Source organism: Sceloporus occidentalis, unplaced genomic scaffold (genome assembly GCF_023333645.1).
Source record: "Sceloporus occidentalis isolate IW3139 unplaced genomic scaffold, rSceOcc1.0.p SCAF_238, whole genome shotgun sequence".
Lineage (NCBI taxonomy): Eukaryota > Metazoa > Chordata > Lepidosauria > Squamata > Phrynosomatidae > Sceloporus > Sceloporus occidentalis.
Genome location: NW_028317218.1, coordinates 355,450 through 381,439, shown reverse-complemented (window position 1 = coordinate 381,439; position 25,990 = coordinate 355,450). Strand labels below are relative to the sequence as shown.

Here is a 25,990-nt window from a genome sequence, read left to right as displayed (position 1 = left end):
GCTTTAATGAATATAAGCTGGCTTTGACCAGTATAAAGGGTCAAACCTCACGCAGATATGCGAGAGACGCAAGTAGCAGTACATCGGTACATTCAATATCAGTTAACAGATAATTACTCAATGTTTTACTAACCGCAAAGATATCCGGCTAGCATCTTGCATCTAGTTAAAGGAAATTTCATAATATTGCCTAATGTTTGCTTGTAACGGGTTTCTGCCTATATCCGCATAGTTTTAAAGATTAACCAATTAATGTGATTTTGGACCTGACCCAGACTGTGTCGTGTGTCTTATTTCTCTCTCCGTGCGCGTACATTTATATTCATATAATTTGGAGCAGTTCAACAATTGAAGAAAGGCTTTCTTGGAAAGCATCCAAAACAGTCCCCCTTTGAGCCGTAAACCCCGGTGCCCCTCTTTCCTCCACTGATGCCTCTCTTTTCTAGTAGGTCGGAATGTTTGCTGGGTATAAGGGTATCACAAGGTTCTACAGCCCTAAAAGTAACACTTACATGTCGAGAAGATCTTCAATTTAAAGCAGCCCAGGGGGCAAGTGTCCCTAGTACCCCTTCCCCGTCCTCTCCTGTGTCTTGCTATTATTGCCGTGCCTCGGGTCGGATGGTAGGTTTCGTAAATTATTCTGTAGGAAATCACTCAATGTAGGTTTTAGACTCCATGTTGCTTTGGTAAGGACCACATTAGAAGCTTAAGTTCTGGTAATTCTTCTGGCTGGCTCTAGACAAGAGGCTCTAGAGCAGGGGTTCTCAAACTGCGGCCCTCCAGCTGCTGCAGGACTACATCTCCCATACTCCTCAGCCAGCCCCTTAGCTGAAGGAGCATTATGGGAGATGTAGTCCTGCAGCAGCTGGAGGGCCGCAGTTTGAGAACCCCTGCTCTAGAGTTATAAAACTCAGTAATTAAAGACCCAAAAAACAAATAAATACTTGAAAACCCTGAGGAACGCTGGGTCTCCTAGATAAATCTGAGCAATTATTGTCAGCAATTAAGTAATAACATCCCAGCTACTTCTCGCCGAGTTCCTTCAAGCTCCTTCCCAAGTCCTACCTAACCGGGCCAAGATGGATTAATTCCTGCACTTATTTATGCCCTGGCCTTCTTGTGCGCCCCTTAAGTTTCTTTAATGTATATTCGAGGAGTAGGTATGACGGGACGGCAGCATTTTGGGCGGAAAGTGCCATTTTTTTTTTATATGGTTAAACTTTTCACTCAGCTCCGTCCCCAAAACCTTTCCCGAGATTTTAACCACACACAGAAAATTACGAGACAAGAATCCAGTCTATTCCATTTTAATAACTCGGCTCTGCGGATACCGAAACAGATGTAAGGTTTATAACACTGCGCAGGCCTTCGAGTTCTTCCTTCCAACCGGGCTGTGTGAGTTGTGACCAAAGTGAGGAGATAGACACTGGACAGGATCATGCTTTTGGTTGGAAAACAGAGAGGGTTCCACATGGGGCAAGGGGTCAGCCCCAACTTTGACCTTCAACACCCCACTTCCTCCTCCGTCAACGCATCAAGAGTGCGGCAGTTCCTTGGCAAGTCTCGTTAGCCCTTAGAAACTGGTCAGCACACTTTCCGCCGGTTGCTTTGCACGAGGGTTTGGTGCCACCAGCGCCCAGCTTGGTCCTCAAGGGGTGACACTCTCCAGGAAACCTTGTGGAAACACTTGTGGGTCTCTCATCCCTTCCTGGAATTGTTCCTTCATCCGCTGCCCACCTCAGACCGCCGTCTCCAGGTCTTCGTTAGAAAGGAGTTGCTTGGCTTGGCAATCCTCCAGGTAGGATGCCAGGTCCGAGTACCCTGCCTCCTGGGCTTTGTCGTAAGGAGTCTTTCCCTGTTTTGGGATGAGATGGAAGAGAAGAAAAAGGTGATTTAAAACAGAGAAGAAGAACAGACAGGCTCAGCAATAAAGAGAAGAAGTGAATTAAACTAAAAGAAGAATAAAACAATGTTACAAGACGTGAGCGGGATCTGAATGTATAACCCAGGATGGGCATTAAAAGGCATCAGGTGGTCCGAAAACCAGGATAAACCTCTGTCAAGACAGCTTAGGTCTGATAGATGTTTATTGAAGATGAAGTCTAAGACTTTAAGGTCCGGACTGTGTTGGGGAATTATGGTGAACGTGGAGGTTAACTACAGACAGATCATTAGAAAAATGTATGTATAGATTTACTAAAATTGGAGAAAAAAAAGGCTGTTCTGGCAGTGAATGGGGTCCTCGGACAGGAATTTTCACTCTCCGACTGAACATGGGGCAGAAGGGGTTAAAAATAATTAAAGCCCGTCGTAGACTTAATGGCACCTGCGGCAAGACGCATCATTCAGTGTCATCACATGACCAGATATGATGTTGAGTACACTAACAGACTGTCGGGCCGGCGGCCCCATAGCAATAAATAATAAATAAGCACAATAGTCATTAAATCATACAGAAAAGAGCTGGAGAACCCGCGTCCCCATCACTGCGAGCCGTCCCCTAACCCGTCAGGTTACGTTACCGTGGCGTCTTTCTTTACGACGCACGATCCTGCCTCCACCAGGAGTTGGCAAATCCGCCTGTGGCCCCGGAGGGCGGCTTTGTGCAGCGCCGTCTCCCCGCTACCGAGCCAGGGAACCCGAAAAAAAAACAATTAATTGTTATAAACAATAACATACAGCAAACATCTCTCAATATCTTCCCATTATCCAATCACGACATGCCGTGGGAATAAATTAGACAACAAATGAATCATTGGTTGGTTCAATAAACTCCGGTTCTAGGCACTATCTTTAAGTTTGGAGGATTTAGCAAATACAATATTATGATTTACAATTCTTTTTGCTACATTTTTGCTTATAGACGGATGTAATGTAAGGAAGTTTTGCTTTACTGAGAGGGTGGTAGATAAGCGGAACAGCCTCCCAGCAGAGGTGGTAGAGGGTAATGCAGTGAGGGGATTTAAACATGTGCGGGATAGACATACGGCTCCTGAATCTAAGACAAGACCAACGACTGATTAAGGTTTGAGTCATTACAGCAGGAGAAACGGGCAACTAGACGGGGGCCGGATGGGGCCGATCTGCCGGCAGGTTCTAAGCTTTGAACATGTCGTGCGCAGGTTAGTAGATGCAGGACGGTGAGCTTTGTTGTCTCGGTTACTGGCTCACGTTCTGAGCGGATTATAATATGATAATGTGATGTTATCCGTCAATAAGCGAGGTAGTAGTAGAGCTAAGTATCAGGATCCCGTTCATAATCCACGCTATGGTATCTGCTGGCGCTATACAAATAAAGGTAATGTGATCTAAGGTTTAAAGACATGTCAGGTACGCTTCCCTTTGATAGAAATGTTTTTAATAATCCTGGTTTAATCTCATTTTTTTATATACTTCACTGCGTTTCACTTCATTGGCCGGGATTATTATTCAGATCTTTCCCGTTCGCCGTCACATGATGTGGATCTGTTAATTCTTTTAATATCCTGTAAAAGCGACCGTTTTTGGATGCGTCTGACAGTGTAACGAAGGGTTTATTACTCTTTTAAAATTAATCTGACAGTTTTAATCCAGTGAAACGCGTCGTCCTGGAATAATTTTTTTTTTTTTGCACTAAACGGACTAAATCAGGGATTTTTAGTATCACTTACGTGGATCGGTCTGTCAGTTCCAGCAAATCTTCAGGCCCTGCCAAGACACAGAACGAGAGGATCAGAACCTGATGTGCAGCGCTACGGAATATGATGGCGCCATATAAACCAATACATTATAATAATGTAGATTAGAGTAAAAATGATGGATTATACCAAGTATTACGATCCTACGGCAAACCCCGGCGAGATAACCAAAACATATTTCTGAAGAGTGTCATGTCATTTTTTAAGGAAAATAGATTTGATGATGTCATGGACAGGGATCGTCAGCTCAGTGCAACCCTGCAAATGCCACGAAAGACATCGGAGCCGGATTTATTGGTTTGGGTGCCCAGTTTTCTGGGGGCATGAAATCCGGTCCCCATCGTAGAACCCAAAGCTGGGACCTGTTCGGTTCTTATGTTGAGTCTCGGAAAGGGCAAACTTTCAAATACCTGACTACCTTGAGAGCAAAAATGGTCGCCTTGGGTCCATTCATAGCCCTTTATTAACCATGTAATTCCCAGAGCGGGGACCCGTTATTCTAAATGAGGTCTCATCTGTGAACTTGCCCCATTTGGAGGCATTTCCACCACAACCTAGAAGCCTCCGGAGGCTGGGGATTCAAAGCTTAACCATGGACTTATGAACAAGATGCCAAGCGCCCCTGCCCAAAAAGCCTGGTGAACAGTTTAACCCGTTGTATGCCAGAAAGATAGCCTTTACCCCAGCCACATGACCTTCCTGTAGATCAGCTTGAGTTTCCATTACAATTTGATACAACTTATCCATCAGATCTCTCAGATAACCGACCAAAGCCTTATTTGTTTGCCAAACATCCCCCTTTTTATTGATATTGAGGGGGAAGAATCAATAACTCAATGCAATTCATTCTTGAATATGGAAAGATGATTAATCGTAAGCTCTGCAGGTTACAAATGTTTGTGTGGCAAGCTACCCAGATCCGTGTCCTTCTGCAAACTTTCCAAGAAGGCAGAGCAGCGCATGCTAATAATTTTGGCTCCCATCTTATGAAGAGCTGTCACCCGCATCCCGAGTATTGTTACCCTGGCATCTCCAATCAACCGTCCCAAATCCCCATCCATGGCATAGACAAAAAGGAGACGCTTTAAAAGAAGATCCCATTGCGAGACTGTCACTCAGTGCCCAGCGGGTGCCGAGCCGAGAGAGGAAAGCCGGGGAGAGCAGAAAAGGAGAACAAAACCAGAATGAGCATGGAGAGGGGGGAGGGAACAGCAGGGAGGGAAGCCATACACGGGGAGGGAGCGGAGGACAGCGGGGACAATTCTGGGTAAAAGAAAAAAGGAGGAACTGTGAAAAGATGGCAGCTCTAGGAACGAGGGAGCTGAGGTCATGCTTTAACCCTGCGCCTTCCAGAAGAGCTGGCGTAGACACTCATGGGACCCCGGTCTATGCTTTTGCTGTGGCCCCTGGCAAGCTGTGCTAAGGGGGTCCCCTTGCTGGTATCTATCCTATTGTGGGTACAAAAGCCGCAGCGGACGTCATTATCGCCGGCGTCAAAGAAGCCACTTGTGCACCAAGAAGCCTTTGGGAGCCCCTCTGGGACTCGAAGACACAGGAGCTACAAGGGTTAATGGGTATTACACCTTCATTTAGTGAAAGATACTCTTAAATAAAGTGCAACTTTTTTTACATTAGGATAAACCCTATTTTTTCACCCCACAGAGACCCTGAAAAAATAAAACGGTGGAGTTGATTATTTTTGACTGGAGCCGCTTCAGGCGGAAACTGGCTGAGTTGCGATGTTACGGCATGGAGGAGATATTATTATTATTCCATGCCCCTCACCTTGCTGTAAGATGTATATTACTATATCTGTGTGTCCAGCCGCGGCTACGACGTGAAGCAGCGAGCGTTTCTCCGGCCCCTGGATCCTGAGGCTCGCCCCCTTGTTACAGCATTCTGTGACCTGGAAACAAAGAAGCAAGAAACGTAGAAAGAGCCGGATATACATTTAGCGCCATGTGCCCAAAAATATGAGGACGCCTCTTTTAATAAAAAGGGTTTCAGCAATGCCCTTGCTGGTCGGCAGATCGACCCCATCCGGCCCCCGTCTAGTCGCCAGTTTCTCCTGCTGTAAAGACTTAAACCTTAATCAGTCGTTGGTCTCATCTTAGATTCAGGAGCCGTGTGTCTATCCCATGCATGTTTAATACCCTCACTGTATTACCCTCTACCACTTCTGCTGGGAGCCTGCACCATTTATCTATGCAGTCACTAACTGGCTCCAGCGGCACAAAAACTGTTTGTGGTGATCTTGATGACCTTGGAAATTATAAGTCAAGAGCAGCTGGAGAGACAGATAGTGAATACCCCTGTGATAGTACTTGGTATGGTCCACAGGACAAAGAAAATACGCAGGTTGGCAGCTCCACGTTGGGAGGTCCCATTCAAATCACTTATCGGTACCCAAAAGCATTCTGGGCACACAAGCCGCTGACATTTTATGCATTCTGTCCATTTCTAGATGGTTTCTACATCAGCGAGGGGCCAACAATGCAATCACCCGGGAAACGCTGCCATATTGCATCCCAGTGGTCACTCATGGAATTGCAAGAAAGGACAAAAAATGTGTGCACCAATCCTGGCATTCCTTCCCTTTTTTTCTCAATTTTTTTCTCTCTTATGACAAACGAATCAGCTCAGTGGCCAAGCAAACGTTGGTCTAAATCCAATATTCGGCGTAGAATGCGTGAAGTCAAGCTATTATTTGATTGGTTGCCGCAATCGTATCCGGCCATCGCTAATCGCTATTCTCTTGGACTCCGGCCGCCCTGAAGGCTCTCCGACCGTCTCCCGTAATCGCGGCTTCATTTCGATTTCCACTTCTTGTTATTATTGTAACGATTGTCCCCGTCATCTTCCCCCTTTATCTTCCTTGGTGAAGATTTGTGCTTCTCTCTTAATATTCTGTGATTTCGTGTTATCCATTTTCTCTTTCCACCCGTCCGCTCGTTCTTTCTTGGATCAGCTGAGCATTTCGACAGGAAAATGTAAAATACATTTCCTTAATTTAATATCTCGCTCCTTACCCCCCGAATCGTAGAGGTGAAACCGAGGACACAAAACGATAGCTTTAAACAGACCGGATTCTTGAACCCAGAGTAATTATGTGACGAAGAGTCGCCTATAGTATCTGCCCCCCCCATAAGAGGGGCTCTAACCAGCCCATGATCCTCAATGACCGCAAATGTGGTGCCTGAGAATTGCACACCATATGCAATGGTGTGCAATATGGTGTGCAATTGCATATGGTGTGCAATCAATGATTGCTGCGACACTAATACTAAACGACAGAGGCAGTTATGCCCCGAAGAGGGACTGGCCAGACTGAACAGGCACACTTGGCAGGTGTACCCCTGTATCTGCAACAACAGCCAGGCAGACACATTCCTACTGGCTCACTGTGGGTCCCATCCGGCCCCCGTCTAGTCGCCCGTTTCTCCCATGCATGTTTAATACCCTCGCTGTATTACCCTCTACCACTTCTGCTGGGAGGTAGTTCCACTTTCCTACCACCCTCTTAGTAAAGTAAAACTCCTTCACGTTCATCTAAACCAATACAGCGCGGCCGTGTGAGATAAGGGGCATTATCTCCGTTTGCATAAACACTCCCCCTGTGCTAAACCCGTGGTCTCCGGGCTGGGCGGAATTTATACTTTCTGTTTCCAAAAAAAATATTTACTAGAGAAGTGAGAGTCGGGGAAACGGCGCGTCGTGTTTTTGGGTTGATTTGACGAAGATTCCCGAGTAACTTTCCTGCAGAGTCTCGCAGTCGCTTGTAAGTGGACATTTTTGTTTTTAGGGAGGATGGACGAAAAATGTGGGTTCCGGGGAGGCTGCCTTTTGGGGGGAAAATGGTAAGAATATAGAGAGGAGGAGGGAACCCTAATGGGAGACGGTAGAAGTGTTGGGGAGAGAAAGGGCACTTGCATGGGGTTTGGGGGTGAAACATATGGAAAGAGGCCGGAGGGGGGAGGTAGAGGAAGGCCATGTGGGGGATGGGTGGTAGAGGCCAATCTTGCAGAAATAAATTGGGAATTTGGTGCTGAGCAGGACATGCTGACATGCATGAATCCCAAGTGTCTCGGTTTTCACAGGACAGTCCTGATTTTCAGCCACTGTCCCTCATATTTGCCCCTTGGTCCAGCTTTTTTGGGAAGCGAGGCTCAGGGGCTGGTTGAGGAGATCCGGCCCAGGCAGCTGTAAAGTTAATGGAAGTCTGCCAAACATTGCGGCTCCGATGTGTGACAGCTCAGGGTGTTTATTTACTAAAGTGGGAGTCTGCAGTGAAGCTGCAGTTTCATCTACCCAACCACACCTTGCTTTGTGAGTGACTGTAGCTCAAGAGCGGATCCAAAGCCTGACCTCGGGATGGGCACTCACACTAACACAGGCACTCACACCAACACAACAGGACACTCAGCACTAACAGACACTTGACACTAACACACATGGTCACACAAACTAACATACACACCCAGACACGCACACAAATATACCCGGATACTAAAGACTAACACAGCCAGACACACACTTTCACTAACATACCCAGACCCACACACTAACACACCTACCCAGACACACACTAACACACAGACACACACTTTCACTAACATACCTACCCAGACACACACTAACACAGAGACACACACACACTAACATACACACTCAGACACGCACACAAATATACCCGGATACTAAAAAGTAACACAGCCAGACACACACTTTCACTAACATACCCACTCACACTTACATACACTAACATTCCTACCCAGACACATACTAACACAAACACACAAACCCAGACACACACAACCAGATGGCTGATTTCGTAAGATCCCATTTTTTACACAAAGGGTTTTTTTGGCAAATATTTATACGCACTGTTTGTGACAACAAAGTTTTTGGCGCATATACCTTGCTTTTTTTTTCTCAGCCACAAGTTGCAACCAAAACTTTGTCACAGACGGTTGCACATTTACAATATCAATTCAATTTTCCCCAGCCTCAACCAATCAGCAACTTAACAACAGGGGAGGGATAACTCAGTGGGGAGGAATAATCATGCAGATCCTGAGAACAGGAAACTTAAGATGGCCGCTCTCACGGTCTACACATAAGGTGGGATTGTAACATATCGCCACAAAGGTCTATTTAGTGTAAGGAAGAGAGAGATATCATATCGGGTGAAAGTTACTTTCATTTTGCTCCTTGTGTCGCCGTAGACTGCTAAAGGAAAAACGGTATAAAAAATTATTTTCTTCCTTTAGCCGGGTAGCGTCTACCTGAAGTATCGTCTCTAAATCGGTACCATATATCACGTGGCGAAGGATTCAGCTTTCGGGTGGTCTGACCGTCTGCGGAAGCCGAACAGGTGAGCAGTGAACAGACAACATTCCGATTGAGAACGTTTTGTATCTCATTATTACTCGACCTGCGGTGGATACAAGATTCTTTCTTCTTCTTTTCAGCCGAATTACCGATATGGAGACCTTACGAGGCTTAGTTTCCCATAAGAATAAAAACAAAACCAAGAAAGAAGACCAATGGGAGGAGGTGCAGACGGCCTGGTATACGTTATGTTTTTCCGAGTTAGAATTTTGGAGGGTTGAAAATTTCTTAGAAAAGAATCCATGGTCCGACTGGTGTGAGGCTTTGGATAAATGGGAGCGTTCTGGAAAGAAGCCACCTAAATCAGGAAAGCAGTTTTCCAGGATCTGGTCAGCACTATCGTATGTGGCAGGCGTGACCTCCACAGCTTTAAAAGAAGCAAAGAAAACCTCAAAAGAATTGGGTACAACCAAAACGGAGTTGATGGAGTATAAGATCCAGGTCTACAAGGAACAAAACAAGGTAAAAACTTTAGAGGAGCAGATACTCAACTTGACCCGTCAGGTTTCCTGTTCAGAAGAAAACCTAAAAGAAATGTCAGAGAACATAGTGGATTTCCAAAGTCAATTGCGGGAGAAAGAACAGGCATTCCGGGTGGCATTCAACGACCGGCGCAGTAAGGTTCTAGATCTGGAAAATCAGCTGCGGAAGAAAGAACAGGCATTCCGGGTGGCATTCAACGACCTGCACGGTAAGGTTCTAGATCTGGAAAATCAGCTGCGGAAGAAAGAACAGGCATTCTGGGTGGCATTCAACGACCTGCACGGTAAGGTTCTAGATCTGGAAAATCAGCTGAAGGAACAAAAGAAACGCGTCAGGCTATACAAAGACGAAAGAGAAGTCCTGGAGAGAAAAGTGGCCGAAATGAAGAGCAACTACGATGAGGACAGCAAAACGGTGGTCATCTTCCGCGATGTTTCATTCAAGCAGGAAGGTCCGAGTAGAAAGTGTTGGCTACCTTTGCCTGAGATTGACCAAGAAATCAGCTTAACTGTGTGCGAGGTCATGGAGGTGGCCGACAGAATGGGCCCCGTTATGGCCGGGAATGTTATCGAGTGGCTGTACAGGTGCTACTTGGAAAAGAAAGTGGAAGGTTGGACCAACAGAGATGTAACGAGAGTGTTGCATAAGTGCTTGGCTGTTAACTTGTTCTCTGTGCTGCCCGAGGAAGTGCAGACGGGAAGGGCTCAGTGGCTGGTCATCTGCCAGCACGTTGTGAATGTCCTCAATCCAACGGAAAGTGTGAATGAGATGCTCAGATACGAGAAAAAAAGAATAACGGAGCCGGTCGGCCAGTATTTTGATCGCATGTGGATGATGTATCTCATCGTAAAGCAAAGTGAGAACGTCTCCAGAGATGACCATGAGTACAGACAATGTATCTGGAGAGGCTTGGACTCTCGTCTGATGATCTTCGCACCAGACTATCGCTTATCCAACTACGCAGAGTTTGAAAAAAGGTTGCGCCCCTTCGATAATTCAATGGAGGAAGAGGAGGCGGATTGGCGTATTAAGGCGAGGAAGGCAGGGGTGGGATGTCCACCCCGCTGGAGTATCTGGAGAAGGTTGGAGGCTTATGAGGACCCCCGTCAGACAGTCAATAACGCCCCTTATTGGAAACTGGTGGTTCGCCTAAGTAAATTTGAAGATCTTGAAACAAAGATGCCCCTTGCAAATAAACCAATCCCATTCCCGGGATCAAAAAATACCCTTATTATAACCCCACCCTAAAACATGACTTTTATTAGTATGTTTATTAAACGGTATAACCAAAAAAAAAGATTTTTAAAAAGATGCCCCTTTAACCAACTACAACCGCTGATGCAGGGGAAAGTTACTGCAATCATTTAAAAGGGGAACCCGTAAAGGATCTCTCTACCACTGGTATGCTGGGGCATATGTAACCCCTCTGGATATGGTCCGGCCACCAATCCCACCGCCCTTTAGCAAACTGGAGAAGTCTTGTAGATTAATGTGTCCTCTAGAAACGTGCCTTTGGTTTTCCCTCCTTTCGCTCTCGGCTTGTGTTCGCTGGAATAGAAGACTCCGATTGAACGTACGTTGCCTGTACATACAGCCCGATCCCTGTTGTGGTTAGAAGACACATCTGAAGGTACCGGCGACCCGACTGGGGCAACTTTAAGAGCCGTGAGATATTCGGGTGGGATGATAGTGGAACAGCATGTGATGTTGTGGGTCTTCTGGTCTTCTAATGTGTCTTTACAATCATTGTTACTTTGTGTTTCGCACATTCCTAATAAAGCTACAGCCTCGTATGGCCGTATGTCTCGTCTCTTCGGCTTCGGCCCCCAGAACGCCGGCTTGTTTTCTCAGCGCGATTTTATGAAACGTTAAATAAAACACGGAGGTGAAACTCTTACCTTCGCCAGATTTCCAGCTATCACCGCTTCCACGAGATCTGAAAGACAGAGAAGACGACCGCCAGAGGTCAATGGAGATACCTGCGGTACACGGAGCTACGCTTCATAACCTAGGACGGTTTTATCACCGGGGTCTATTCACTAAAAAGGTGTAAACATACAAAGGGTATCACCACAAACATCACAAGGGGCTATTCTCTGAATATAAGTTGCCCCGAGTGTCGGGGGTGGGGAAGGCATGGATGAGCCCAAATGGCATCATTATGATTCCCTGCAGGATGGATAGGCATGATGAGCATTGTAGTTCAGTGGCAGTTTTGCCCATTATTTGGTATTTTTTCTCCCCGTCACATACTTTTACAGTCTTTTACAGCGTACAGTAACGTATACATCGCTGCTTTAAGGGTATGACTATTGCTTTATGACCCAGGGCCGGTCCGCGCCAGGTTAGAACTCATCCCTGCAATGCAGAACCGGAATCAGTTACCGGCCCTCCTGGAAGCGGCCAGATCCGGGCCAAGATTTCCACTGCAGTGATTTCTACGAGCTGGATCTCCTTGAGAGGGATTTCTGAGTGTGTGGGGGGGGATACACCAAATCTACGGCAAACGCCTTTCTACAGAAATTCCTTTAACCCTTGGAGCGCCGGACTCTCCAAACTTCTTACTAAAGGGCTGGTTTTACGTAGAGTAATCTGTAAAATAAACATATTTTTTTCTTTATAGGGTAACAACGACTGAAGCGATCACTTTTAAGGCCTCTGGTCATTAAATGGTCTAAAAGGGGCACTTTTGGTTCAGGGGTGCGGTTAGTGGGGCAGTGGGGGGCATAGCAGGTAACGAATATTGGACGTTTCCAGGTAACAGAAGAGGGAATCCCGCTGAATATTTATAATTTCTGGATGTTTTCCTGTCTCCGGCGGCTTTAACCATTTCCTACCCGGAGAGAAGAAAAACGTAGCTTAAGAAATTAGGGTATTTGCCCCCCCCCCCCAGCTATTTGCTGTTCGGGAGATGAGTTCGGCTGATTGCTATGGGAGTGCTTTCTTGCCACTGCTTCAAGTCACGAAGGAGGTGTTCTGCTGCAGCCCTGAAGCTGCAGCTTCTCCTAAATTTAAGTCATTCATTTTAAGGCTGCCTTTAAGCCTTGCTAATGTTGCATGTTACCAATAAGTATGTCACAGTGCACACCGATGGACTATAGACCCAACCACTGTGTCAATGACTGTACCGTCTGAACACCATCTCACCTTGTTCCTCTGCTGAAACCGGAGATCTGAAATAAAAGAACAAAAAAACAACCAAATCAGAAAAAAACTCCACTTGCATACTTGCAAACTATCAGTTTCCAGGTGCATGTGATTGGCTGCTGCCGCTCTCACTGACTAGAATAGAAGTTCTACTGAGCATGTGCAGGAAGTGTACTGACGAATGCTTCCTGGTTTCAGTAGAGGGAGCTGGGGGCGGAGTTAAACGAGACGGACGTCTTAATTTTCAAACTCCAATAATTTAAGAACGCCTGCATCGTTTGGAATGCGGTAAAATGAACTGTACTTCGTGCAAAACGGACCCCAAATTTGACCATACAAATAGGGCTGGAGAGCTCCTTTAATAGAAGCAGTAATAATATTAATACCGTAATTATAATAATTAATAATAACTATTTATTTAACCTTTATACGCAGCGAGTGCTCAGACATTTATATTTTTAAGCGGAAAGGCTTATAAACCTTATCTTGCCCTGACTTCCTCTTCAGGAAGCAGCTGTTGAGTCCGTCTGCAAAATAAACTGCCAAAAAATTGCCACATGTTGCTTAAAGTGTTCCAAATTCCCTCAATGTTAATGATTCGGGTTAACGTGCTTTTTTTTTTTTTATCTTGTTTTTATGTCCTTGGAATTTTTGAAGCTCTTTGTGAAGCCAAAATCTCACAAATTAAAAAAATCTGCTGGCATTTGGCCCAAGTTTCTCTCCGATTTACAGCGAAACAGAAGAAAGAGCAGATTTTTTTGTTTTTGTGTAATTGCAGCTCGATGTATAAACCGCAGCGAGAGAGAAACTCAGACTGAGCTGTTCGCGGATTGTTGATGAGCTGCTGATGTGACCTGGATGAAGACCAAGAGTTTTGTGATTGTTGGCGCATAGGTGGCGGAGACAGAGGCCGCCGTCCTTCTTTCCTCTCAACTTCACATATACTGCAGATCGGCCCCCATCCGGCCCACCTCTAGTCGCCCATTTCTCCTGCTGCAAAGACTCAAACCCTAATCAGTCATTGGTCTCGTCTTAGATTCAGGAGCCGTATGCCTACCCCATGTTTGTTTAATACCCTCACTGTATTACCCTCTACCACTTCTGCCGGGAGGCTGCCCCACTTATCTACCATCTTCTCAGAAAAGAGACGCTTTTTAATCATTTTATGAACGATGCAGGTTTCCCCTATTCATTTTTTGTTATTTTACATGCTTTTTCCACCCGACATTGTAAAACATTTAAAACAATAACTACGCAGAGGATATAGAACCACGAGAAGCCGCTCCGCCGGAGAGAAGAGCATTCTGATAAAAGTATAGCGCCATCTAGTGGTTTAATCATCAGTGTCATTTATTCCTCGATTATCAGAACGCAAATATTCTCATAAATGAATATATTCCGGCCCAAAAACGGATCCTGGGCAAAAATGTAGCTTAATGATTAAATGCAGAGAAAATAAAGAAAAAAAGTGTTTTTTTAAATTCTTTACACAACTCCCGTTGGTTGAAATTATATATATATATATATATACTGTATATATACATTATATCTCCAGCAGGCGCCGTAGGGCTGTTGATGTGCTTCCTAAAAGCAACATTGCAGAATAGCAAGCGGTGTCCCAGAAATTCCATTTCTATTTAAAAATACCCGGTTTTAGGTTTCTGATGCCCCAGATTTGTGGTGTTTACCGGTTCTCGTCTTCATTGCTGGCAACAATTTCAAGGTTTGGAGACTTTGTATCTAAGAGCATCTCCTGTATCCACCGTGTTGCATCACGTCCTCAGGAGGACACATACCCAGCGGCTGGGGGGTGGCGTCAAAGCGGGGGGCCGATGACCCCCGAGCCGACGGACCCGTCACACATTGAGGGATATCTTTCTCGCTCAGCCGTGAGCGGCTTGTAATCCCGGCCCTGTCACCGTTCATCTCGTCTCGGAGCGTGCAGAGAATTCTCAGACCGTCTGAAGAACCTCATTAACTTTTCGACGGTTTATCTGCTTCTGACGTCCGTAACGCAGCCTTTCGCCCAATCGGTGTCAGCGATACTTAGACCACAGCCAGCGGTGGCTCCTCTTGAGCGCGAGCAACAATGTATCTAAACGCCGAGTACGGAGGGCACTTACATACAGGGCTTTTTCAGCAACTGATATAAAATATGCAATAAATTGTAGCATTTCCTGGTTCATCGTCCACTTCCTATATATATATATACGATAAAACATGAACCCAACTTCAGAGCGCGTGGAGAATATCAGCTCTCTAACAGATTATATTATAGGGAAGCCAAATGGTTCTAATACTGATCCTTATTGGAGATATTGTGAATGAAGTCACCTGTATTCAAGCAGGGAGTCCAGCTGTGACATAGCAGGGAGAAAAGCAACCAATCAGGACGCTCAGATATCATTAAATCATTGACTCCAGACTCAAACCTTAATCAGTCGTTGGTCTCGTCTTAGATTCAGGAGCCGTATGTCTATCCCATGCATGTTTAATACCCTCACTGTATTACCCTCTACCACTTCTGCTGGGAGGCTGTTCCACTTACCCACCACCCTCTCAGTAAACGAAACTTCCTTACATTCCGTCCACGTCTCTGGCCCTCTAGTTTTAGATTATGACCTAAAACTCTTATCTGTAAACCAAGAGTTAATAGGGCTGGGGCAGCTAAACATGCAAAATACCATATTCTAAACTACTAATATTTACTAAGCCGTCCTTTGATGTTATTGCTCTCTATCCGGGTGTGGGCTGCGCATGTCCCCCCCCTCCACGTACAGCGGCACTCCCCATCGCCTATCTACATCGCGAACACGAATAATCAGATCCCACCTGAAATAAAAGAGAATTAGCGCGGTCCTCGCTTGATTAAAAAGCAGAACTTATAATTAATTTCCTCCCGCAATTACAATCTCATTCTCTCCGGGCCCTGAGGACGAGCTTGAAAGCAGATCAAAGTCCCCCCAAAATAAAAAAATCATTAACCTCTTCACTGCCACGTTTTTGCCGTTACAACTAGCTGCATGGGGATACAGGAAAATACCTAAGGTGTCTAATAGCTGCCAACAGTCCCGATTTTATTGTGACCAATAACTACATTGTTTTACTATAATTTTTCTGTCATTTATTTGTGCCTTTTTTCTGATTGGCTGATTTGATTTGGGTTTTCGAATGGATTTACAGGGAGACGTATGGCAAATGTTGCCCCCTGGGGGAGCACAGCTGCCCCCCTTAGTGTTAAGACTAAAAAGACTTACGGCAGAGCGCGGTGCGGCGGGGAGTCCGGCACGTCGTCTGAGGTCTTATCGTCCAGAGACGCCTTTCCGAGCACACAGCTGTCGCTCACAATACGTTTCCGGCTCGTCGGGGTCCACCAACCTGAGGGCCTACGGTGAAGGGAGAAGAAATAATGGCTTCAGGCAGGGGCCCCAAACACTGAGACATCCAGATGGGGCCCCAAACACAGAGACATCCAGACGGGGGCCCCAAACACCCCAAGAGTCTATCTTTTTCATGACGCAGGCAGGCTTTATCACCAGTTAACCCCAGTACACAGAACACTAATCCAGTATGCAGGGGAAGTGTGAGGGTGTCCTGCCCCAAAAACGTCTTGTGCTCCACTTGAGGCCACAGCTCCGTCCTCTAGAGGGTCAGAGGCTTAGATGTACTGACTTAGTGGAGCAGCAAACATGTTACTTTACTTGTCTCATTCAATATCAGGCTTTTATTAACAAAAAAAACACAACATTTTGTTACTTTAGAGGATGGTAGATAAGTAGAGCAGTCTCCCAGCAGAGGTGGTAGAGGGTAATAGAGTGAATTAAACATGCATGGGAGAGACATACGGCTCCTGAATCTAAGAAGAGACCAACGACTGATTAAAGTTTGAGTCTTTACAGCTGGAGTCCCCTAGACCCGTATCTTCTCCACCCTGATATTTAATATATTGAGCTGAGGTCACATGATTCACCGTTCGGCTACTGTTCAGGCGGCTACAAAACACCTGACAATCACCTTTAAAGCTCCTCTGGGAGGTAGAAGATACCATTTAATTTACCGGTAAATTAACAACCCCGATGTATATTCATCCAGGATAATTAACGACTATTTAAATGCCACAACCCTGAGACAATGCCGCCTGTAAACATACTGTAGTGGAGGATTAATAGCACCCGAGAGACCCCACGTCTACTTACACAGTCACAGCACACGCCGCGCCACCATGCGAATGCTCTTAATGTATTGCTCCGCAACTTGGAACACGGACCCCACATTTAAAATGGCCAAAGAGGGACACTTTTATTCTAGGACGTGTGTTTAGAGGTGTGACCGGGGGCGGGGCTATAGCCAGACTTTTTATGTGACTTTGTGCCCTATCGCTGGGTATTTGTGTAACTGGGGGGGGCATTTAAAAGAAGAATAATGTTTTTTTTACCCTTGTTTAACTTGTTTAAGAGGGACTGGACAAATGATTCAGGGACACATGGCAGGTGCGTCTAGTGTCTGTGCCTGGCTGCTGAATCTCAAAATATGCCGACTAACCCAGACGGTTGCTCCACCACGAGGTCCGGCATCCCGGTGCTCGCGCCTCCCGGGGGACTCCCGGCTGTCTTGGGATCCAGGATAAAGATCTCGTCTTGTGAAATCTCCGTCACAAAGTGCAGATGTTCCTGGGAGACGAAGGCAGACGGGGGCCGAATGAGTCTAAATAGTGCACTATAGCTGGTTAATCTAGGGTTCGGATGCAAGCGACGGCGACGCGCGGATTATTATTGTACATCCAGCGCTTAGGGATGTTATTTCGAATATTTTTGATTTGATGCACTAATTACAAAGGTCTAAAAGTATAAATTTATTATTATTATTATCAAAGTCTCTCTCATAATGTAGCCAATATTGGTGATTAAACATGAATCACGGTTAGTGTATAAAATGTTAATTAGTGAAATGCTTACAGTTTCGCCAATTTATTTTCCTATAATTAAATCCAATTTGCGATCCCGCAGCCGCCCCCATCCCTGTTTATCTGTCTATTTCTCATATTTAATGTTTATTTGGAAAAAGTAAATAATAAAAATATATGATTAATTAGACGTAGAGATGCGGGGGTGGAACTGCGCAAATTCTGAGCTTCGGAATGAAACATCCGATGAGACGTGGACCGCTCAACCTACCTGAGATCTGTCGATCCGATAGAACCGGTCTGCAGAGGTAGCTGAAAGAAGACAGAAAAAGCTCAGACTGGTTTATGGAGAGTAGGTGTTCCTACTTGGTCTTCCTCTAAAGTCTGAGGACCAAACAGTAGATCTGGGACCAAGTTCTAAAAGTTGGGCTGGACCGGCACTTTAAGGCCAGCGACCACCTGATGGCGTAAGTGCGACCGGCGGCTGGATATGGACAGTCGCACATTACGTTTTCATGCTCACGTTGGAGCGGTGGATCAGGTAAGTGCGCGTCGCTGGCGGCCGGCAGCCCACCGGGCAATTAATTGCCCGCTGTGCTACTTGGCCAGTCTGGGCCTGGTGACTGTTGACTTCTCCATATAGCAGTTTGGTTGATATTATGGAGCTTTTGAGGAACATGGACCTGCGTGTTCTCTGTGTTTTTTTTGATGGTGTTAGAATCAGGGTCAGTCAGGGTCAGGTTTGAAGCTGGCGGTCAAAATTCAGAACAGTCCAAGGTCAGGGAGGGAAGCAAACAAGAACCTCTTATAATTCTATGTTTTCGTCCCCAAATTTTCTGGTTGCCAAAAAACCCAACCCTGTTTTTAATGCACCTGTTGGAACCTCGGGTGAAGCCTGCAAGCCCACCAATATCATTTAAGTATCTGGAGTGGTGCCCGTGGCCAGGATCATGTAAATCCCAGAAAAGGCCACTGAGTTCTCGGTATCAGAGCCCATTGACCGGCAAAGGAACCCAAAAATATTCACCATCTAGGAAGCACCATCGGGGGTTGAGTCGCTGAGCCGTGAGCAACCTCGGGAAGGAGCTATCATTATCCTGCAGGAAAAATTGAATAAAAAGGAGTTCAATCATAAAAATGCATTCTTTCATTATTTATATAATTTCCCGCATGATTGATTGGATCTCTTTTTCCTTCTTTGGCATTTCTCGGCTTCTGTCTATAACCCACAGTATGCTCAGCAACTAGCGAAGTGAGTTCGTATTACTACTAAAAAGCAGGCTATAAGCAAAACCTCTTCCTTCACAACATCTCAAATTAAGTCGTTAGTTGTGTTAATGGTCTAAAGAATTCATTAGTTTGGGGATATTTGTACTAATGTTACCCTTCCTAGATCACTTAGTAGTAACAAGGCTTGGCTGGAACGCTCATCTTATTCAGAGCCTCTTAGAACTTGATTACTTTTTTCCTGGTTTGATGATGGCATCGTTTAGTTAATCTGCCACTTTAACGCCCGTTCTATTAATGAACATGAAATTAAATTCTACGTTGGGTTAGAATGAAAGTTAGAATGAATGAATGAGTGCATGAATGATGGACAGACGGTCTTGTGCTTACCTGACAGTGATCTCTGTGTGTCACGGAATGGAGATCCTGCGGGAAGAAGAGAAGTAAGATGAAAAGTGTTACAGACCCAATGTGTTAAGGATTTAATGGAAAGAAACAAAAAAGTAGATGTGTTGAGTGCTGCGACTCCAAGGCTGAGCTCAGCTGGTGAGTTGGGCTCCGTTGCAAATATTGAAGTCAAGATAAGAGTCCCTACATCACTAAGAGATCGAACTAACAGTCCCTTTAAATGAAATACCCATTGCTGCCATGAGCTTTCTGACTTCCCAAAATCATAAATACTTTAACCCTTTAAGAGCCAAAAAAGTAATGGTGATCATCCGAGCCTTAATCTCTAGCTCTCAGAACTCACCTCTTGGAGACGATCGATGTACATCCGGCACGTCTCCAGGTCACAGTCTCCTCGTACCACGATTATACCTAACGGGATGGCTGTAGGCAGGAACACAAAGATACCGTTAGTTCCAGGAGTCCCCTGCAGGGGATGCGCTACAGACACTCAGTTCCAGCTCTGGCCTGGAGAGTGTCCCAGGGGGAGTCTAACCCTGAAAATGCCCCAGTAGGATTTGGAACAGCCCAAGGTCAGGGAGAGACGTAAATCAGACTGGGACGAAAGTGCGAAAGAATGAAGGGCAAAGAAAAAAAATCTTAGCTCCGAACAATGACAACGCAGGACATCAACTCTGCTGTTACGATTTAATACTTTATCTGCCCATCCGCGATACGGTGCTGCGGCGCGTTTAATTGCCTGTGTCGAACCTGGCGCCGCAGGTGTGCAGCGTGTGCTGTGGTTACGGCGGCATGTTTATTAATAAGCACAGCATATTATAATTATTTCGGTGACCCAGTTCTATTAATGCCCTTCGCTTCTGAATATATTTTAGTTGATTTTTTTTTTTCTCGGGAACTTGGTCCTCACAATCGGTGCCACGTAAATCATTGGGAAAAATGAGGATCTGCATGATTATTCCTCCCTATTGAGTCCTCTCTCTCCTATTGTTAAGTTGCTGATTGGATATAGACTATAGGATACAATTCTGCCATCCTTGAGCTATGGCAGGGAAGACAATGGGTTCCAAAAGAAAGGACAAGCTGAGAAGGCCATTGGTACCATCAGGACCACCAAGAGGTCTACTCGATAGCAGCTCAGCCGACAAGGCACCAACTTCACAGTTTACTTATTTAAACTTGAGATGGATCCATGAGACATCAGATTAATGTTCAAACTTCCAAACTACTTTCCTACTGTTAATGTTCCCAACGTCTGGGACAGACATGAACATCTTGAAGATCCCGTAGAAAGAGCAGCCAGAATGTCCCATCTCCATGGGCTTCTATGGACATTTGTGAAAGATCTCACTTTCTCCTCATTCGCCAGTATGCCAGTACGGACAAAGCTTATGGGCCCTTTAGGACTCCCAACAACCCCAGTGGTTCCCATTCTGGTAAAACTTTTTCTAAACACCTAGAGATAAGCCAGAGAACGAGCCTCTACCGAAACGACCGGAACATCAACCGCCTCGCCTTATCCTGGTTTTGTCCCCTTTTTTAGGCTCTGGGATATAAAGCATTTTTCATAATACTACTTTTCTCAAATATGGGTGAAATTAGAAACAAAATGAGCCTATTATTAAATAGCGTAGCCCTCCATGCTTTACAGGATTAAGGCCGCTCACTGCAGGTTCCATGCTTTTCAGATGATTAGCTATAAAGTCTTGGTGAAGTCTGGACTCGGCAAACTTTCAATTTTAATCATCAGGAAGCCGAGAGCCACTTGCCGGGGGGCGACGGGAAAGAGTTACACGGATTCCCTTGTAATTGGACCATGTTGCGCCCCGCCGCATCTCCTCTGCTTTAAAACAGACTCTCCTGTAACTCTCAACTTGCCGTGAATAATGAGTCCGGGGGACGAGCGCGACTCCATTAAACCGGTATCAGCAGCGTTGATTAATGACTTCGACTGTCACACAGAGAGGGACTTCATTATGCGCGTTGCACCAACAACCAGAGACAGCAATGCCCTAGCTGGGTTTTGTACATGCTACAAAGCAATTAAGTTGTGTATTACGGGGGGGGGGGGGAGTGGTGGGGGTGGAAGCGCAACTTTCCTGCGGGTTTTCATCATGCGATCAGAGCCGCTAGGTACGCTCCCCCGCCGCTGTGTCCGTCTCATTTTGCGCTGACTGTGCAAGGCGCATTATTCACTACTTCCAGGTACCTGCGATCCATGGAGCTGCTAATGTGAGGCCAAACGGCACGGAACGCATCATATGTGCCTCGGAGCAGCAACGCACCCGGCGATATGTTACAGAGGGACCATTACAAGCCCATGAAAGCAACAACATATATTAAAGGGCCATATGCGTCTGCCACATACGTGTAATGGCATATATTGAGGCCACGACGATTTAACTCTTATTGGCACCGGGGGCTTTCTAGGTATTCTGGACTTCCAAAGGCGGTGGGAATTGTAAGTCATGTTCAGGAACTCCTGGTATAACCTAGAATGTCTTCACAAGACGTCTTCAGGAACTTGTAACAAATGTATCAAGAATTCTGCCCCAAAGTTAGCGACATATTAGCCGGTTGGGATTTCTGCAGCATGTTATAGCTGCTGATTAGTTGTGGAACACAGTGGATCTCGGAGATGCCCTAGCGAGAGGTGACTCAGGGTTTATGGCTTTATCGGGGGATAAAGATCTTCTGGGATTTTCTTTGGAATATCTAGACATCTTGTGTCTCCTTGCGAGCGGTGATTACCGGCTAATTTTTTAAAGAAAATATGAGGGGGAAAAAGTAAGAATAATTTAATGTCTCATCGGTCAAAAATTGACGTCTTGTCCGTTTACTCACATGCTAATCATGGCCGAAAGTTCTGTACGTGGGGGTCAGGAGACAAGACAATGAGGAACATCAAAGACCGCCTGGGGCGTCAGGTACCCCATGCACTGTATATTTCTTACTTCGGTGATTAAATAAGTTCTAATATGGAACCGTTAAGCCGACATATGGAATTATCTCTGTGTCTTGGAGATATAGAGTGGTGATTGTGGGGTTATGGTGCGGCGCAAGTCTGAGCCCAGGATGCCCCCACGAAACAAGGAAAGGACCAAACCCCCCGTAATCACGGACTCATGAGGACAGGAGATTGTAGAAGCCAGAGAAGAACCAGACTTTGGGCTCGAGTAAGCCTCAGGGCAACGCCGGACCCCCCTCAGCTATACAGATAGACTCACAGGCTTCTCTGAGCTTGTCCTTGTCGTAATGCAGACCCTCGTACTCGTGAAAGCGGATTCTGTTGACTCGAATGCGCAGCCGGTCTGGCACAGAATGAGGGCTGCAGAAAGAAGGGGAAAAAACAAGAAAACAGTAAATCCTTTCATTAATAACCGTTTGGATGTTACCTACCATGGGGCGATGTCGGGGCCCCTGAGCATGTATCCCACACTGGCAAACAGCATGCAGCAAGATTCAGGAGACAGGACAGTTAAGTGTTCTTTGGTCTGGGTTGGGGATTAATTGGATTCCAATTAATTTCATTAAATCAGAATTGGTCCATATACCTAGGAAATTCCTGAATTCTCTGACTCTGAAACGGTCCTTACTTGTTAGGGGGCAAAGGTATTCTGAATGAAGTCACCTGTATTCAAGCAGGGATTCCAGATGTTATATAGAATTGGGAAGAGTGCAAATCAGAATGCTCAGATATCATTAAATCAGAATATGAAGGAGTCGGCTCCAGACTGTGTGACCCTGAGAATCTGCCCATTCACCCCGAAACTGGGGTAAAAACCCTGATAATCTGTTTATTCACCCAGTGACTCTTAGATTGGGATGAAAAGCCTGATATTTAGAGGCCAATTTAGAGGTCTAGCTGGACCACCTTTAAACAATAATTTCAATCAAACTTTTTTTTTTATTTATAAAAAGAGACACTTACTAGAATTCTTAATAGTACTATTGCCCCCTAGTGGCCACTATGCATATTTCTTTTAAAATTTCCTCTACCGTTTAGAAAAAAAATAACCTTCCGCTAATGATCTGGCTTTTCACATAATACCCCTTTTATTGTTCTGCCCACTGGTAAAATGCTGGGAAAGTAAGAAAGTAAATTCTATTAGTACATTTCCCTATGCGATGTGACTAGGCAGGTAAAGAACATTAGAACACCGGCTGCGCTCAGGCAGAGACCCGGAGAAATGAGCTTGCGTGGGCAGAGATCCCAACATTATCACTTTGTTTCAATGATGAAGTCCTAGATAGCCACACACAGGCCAGGAACAGCCTCCCAGCAGAGGTGGTGGAGGCTAACACAGTGAGAGAGTTTAACCCCTTAAGGACAATGGGCGGACCCAAAACCCATTGAAAACAATGCATTTTGAGCCCGTACATGTACGGGCTTTGTCATTAACGGGTTAAACATTCATGGGATAGGCATACGGCTCCTGAATCTAAAATGAGACCAACGACTGATTAAGGTTTGAGTCTTTACAGCGGGAGAAAAGGACGACTAGACAGGGGCCGAATGGGGCCAGGAAATTATAGGTTTCTGTGTATTGCCTGAAAAGTTGTTTAATGAATATTTAATTAGGATTCATGTGCCTAAGCTAGGATAATGTGGCCCTTGAGGGCCAGGGTTTTGTACCCCCTGATATAAACCAATTTTTGCATTACCTTTTCTTCTACTTGGGCTACAAATGCACTAATAATAATAATAATACAATAAAAAATATCTAATTACATATTTTAATGCAACTCCATATTACGGTGAGATGAAAATGCAGAATAAGCTGGAGAGGCAGATCTCCTCCGGGGAAATGTGTTGTATGTTTTTTTTTTCTTATAGGAAAATAGAGAAGAAGCCGTGGAGAAAACAAACATGCCGACTAATTAAATGTTCTCTGGCTCTCAAACAATCAGGGGGAAGCTGAATGATCTGATCAGGTTCAGAATGAAAATGAGGTTTTAATGAAGCTTCTGTTCTGATTCCATCCTGAATGATACAAACTCTCAGACCATGGAAGAAGTGTGCCGGGATACAGAACGCGTCATATGCGGATATAAAGAATGACGCACATGCCCTGATCTATACAGACGCACGGCCCGAGTTACTTTTGCTAAAAGACGTGCAAGTTGTCCGCCTGTCACGATACACGCTACCGTGTTTGGGGTCACGAAGAAATGTTGTCCATTACAACATGAATTGGATCAGAAACCCAGCGCAGACGGGGTTAATGTTGTAAATGACTATTGTAGCTGGAAACGGATGATTTTTAATGGAATCTCTTCATAGGCGTACAGAGACCCTTTATCACTCCCATCACTCCTGTGTTCCATGGCCCTTTATCACTCCCATCACTCCTGTGTTCCATGGCCCTTTATCACTCCCATCACTCCTGTGTTCCAATGGCCCTTTATCACTCCCATCACTCCTGTGTCCCAATGGCCCTTTATCACTCCCATCACTCCTGTGTCCCAATGGCCCTTTATCACTCCCATTACGGGTTATAAGGACTGGATTAGTTATACGGGGGGAGAGTATATAATATATATAATATGAGGAATATACAGGGATATAACGGGTTATAAGGACGGGATTAGTTATAGTTTATCGATCCTGTGAGAAATTATAGACCATTTTGGAGCCAATAAGGAATCTTCCCGTCTGAGGCACAATTTGAAATCTTTTCCATGTGGGGATTGTTTTGTCTTCTTCTGGATCAACTGCGAGGATGAACTTGATAGAATTGAGTCTTTTTTTCACCCTAAATTACGTTATTATGGAGGAACCTAGCGGCAAAGAGAAATCTGTGTGTGCCCGACGCGTTTCACCAGTACAGACTATTAGTATAAACTAGTTTGTTGGAGTGCAGTGTATCAGCGTACCCCTACGGCTCCAATATCAAAGTGTACTGCGGGACCAATGACTCGGATTATGTAGCGCGCCAGCTACAAAGTATAATCACTGTCATGGTTTCGTGCACAGGGACGTCTTTCACTAGACAGACAATAACAGCGCGGGAAGATGGAGCGGTCCTGGCGGGAGCATCAGAGGGATGAGTCTTGTGTGTGATGATAAACAAGCGATGGAAGTGGGCAGCCGTACACAGAATGAGACGGGCGCTGCGCTGCCGGGGATCCGGAGGGGAACATCGACAAGCCGCGTGGGGTACTTACACGGTGAAGGAGTCCGGGGGAGCGGAGACGCGTCTGTGGTCGGCGGAGGGCACTTTATGGATACTGTGGCAGATAGCACAAAGCCAGTACAACAACACAGGGCAGAAGCCAGAGGAGAAAGCGCATGAGGATAGGGAGAGAAAGAGACAGACACACAAACAGTTTAACAGAAACAAGAGGAGTGAGTTAGACATCTGATGAAGTGAGACGCATGCACAATGAGACCAGAACCCCACAGAAATGGGGGTGCGGTGGGGTTCTGTATACTGGGGGGGGGGTTGTGATACCAGGAGAAGCTTCTTAAATATGTGTTTGGATCAAGGAAGAGCAGTTTGTCTTTTGGTCCACGTGGCTTCTTACTTCACCCAAACATGTCTATCAAAAAACGTAACGTTCTATATCTACAGCGTGACGGATAAAGCGCATTTAGATCTCCAGCTCGGAACCTTTTTCCAGGTTGGCCATAGAAGGTTTGAACCCCTGAATCTTCAGCACATGATATACTGCATTTTGCTTTGTATTAAAGGGAACCGGTCACAAATACATATATAAAACAACTTTTATTATTTATTATTTTTTATTATAT

General features: G+C 45.4%; 1 protein-coding gene across 1 annotated transcript in view; it reads right to left on the bottom strand.

Annotated features, from left to right (window-relative positions):
* Positions 1–1,738: 1,738 nt before the first annotated feature.
* The window catches only part of LOC149276456 (diacylglycerol kinase iota-like), a 79,191-nt gene continuing 54,939 nt past the window's right edge, over positions 1,739–25,990 (bottom strand). The window contains exons 22-35 of the mRNA XM_089503641.1: positions 25,405–25,467; positions 22,464–22,564; positions 19,580–19,659; positions 19,219–19,254; positions 18,629–18,698; positions 17,873–17,913; positions 17,241–17,368; positions 15,956–16,084; positions 12,699–12,724; positions 11,450–11,487; positions 5,463–5,583; positions 3,651–3,687; positions 2,523–2,622; positions 1,739–1,855 (exon numbers count right to left, since the gene is read on the bottom strand). Of these exons, the coding sequence (XP_089359767.1) occupies positions 1,739–1,855; positions 2,523–2,622; positions 3,651–3,687; positions 5,463–5,583; positions 11,450–11,487; positions 12,699–12,724; positions 15,956–16,084; positions 17,241–17,368; positions 17,873–17,913; positions 18,629–18,698; positions 19,219–19,254; positions 19,580–19,659; positions 22,464–22,564; positions 25,405–25,467 (1,087 nt within the window). The remainder of the gene's footprint in view (positions 1,856–2,522; positions 2,623–3,650; positions 3,688–5,462; positions 5,584–11,449; positions 11,488–12,698; positions 12,725–15,955; positions 16,085–17,240; positions 17,369–17,872; positions 17,914–18,628; positions 18,699–19,218; positions 19,255–19,579; positions 19,660–22,463; positions 22,565–25,404; positions 25,468–25,990) is intronic.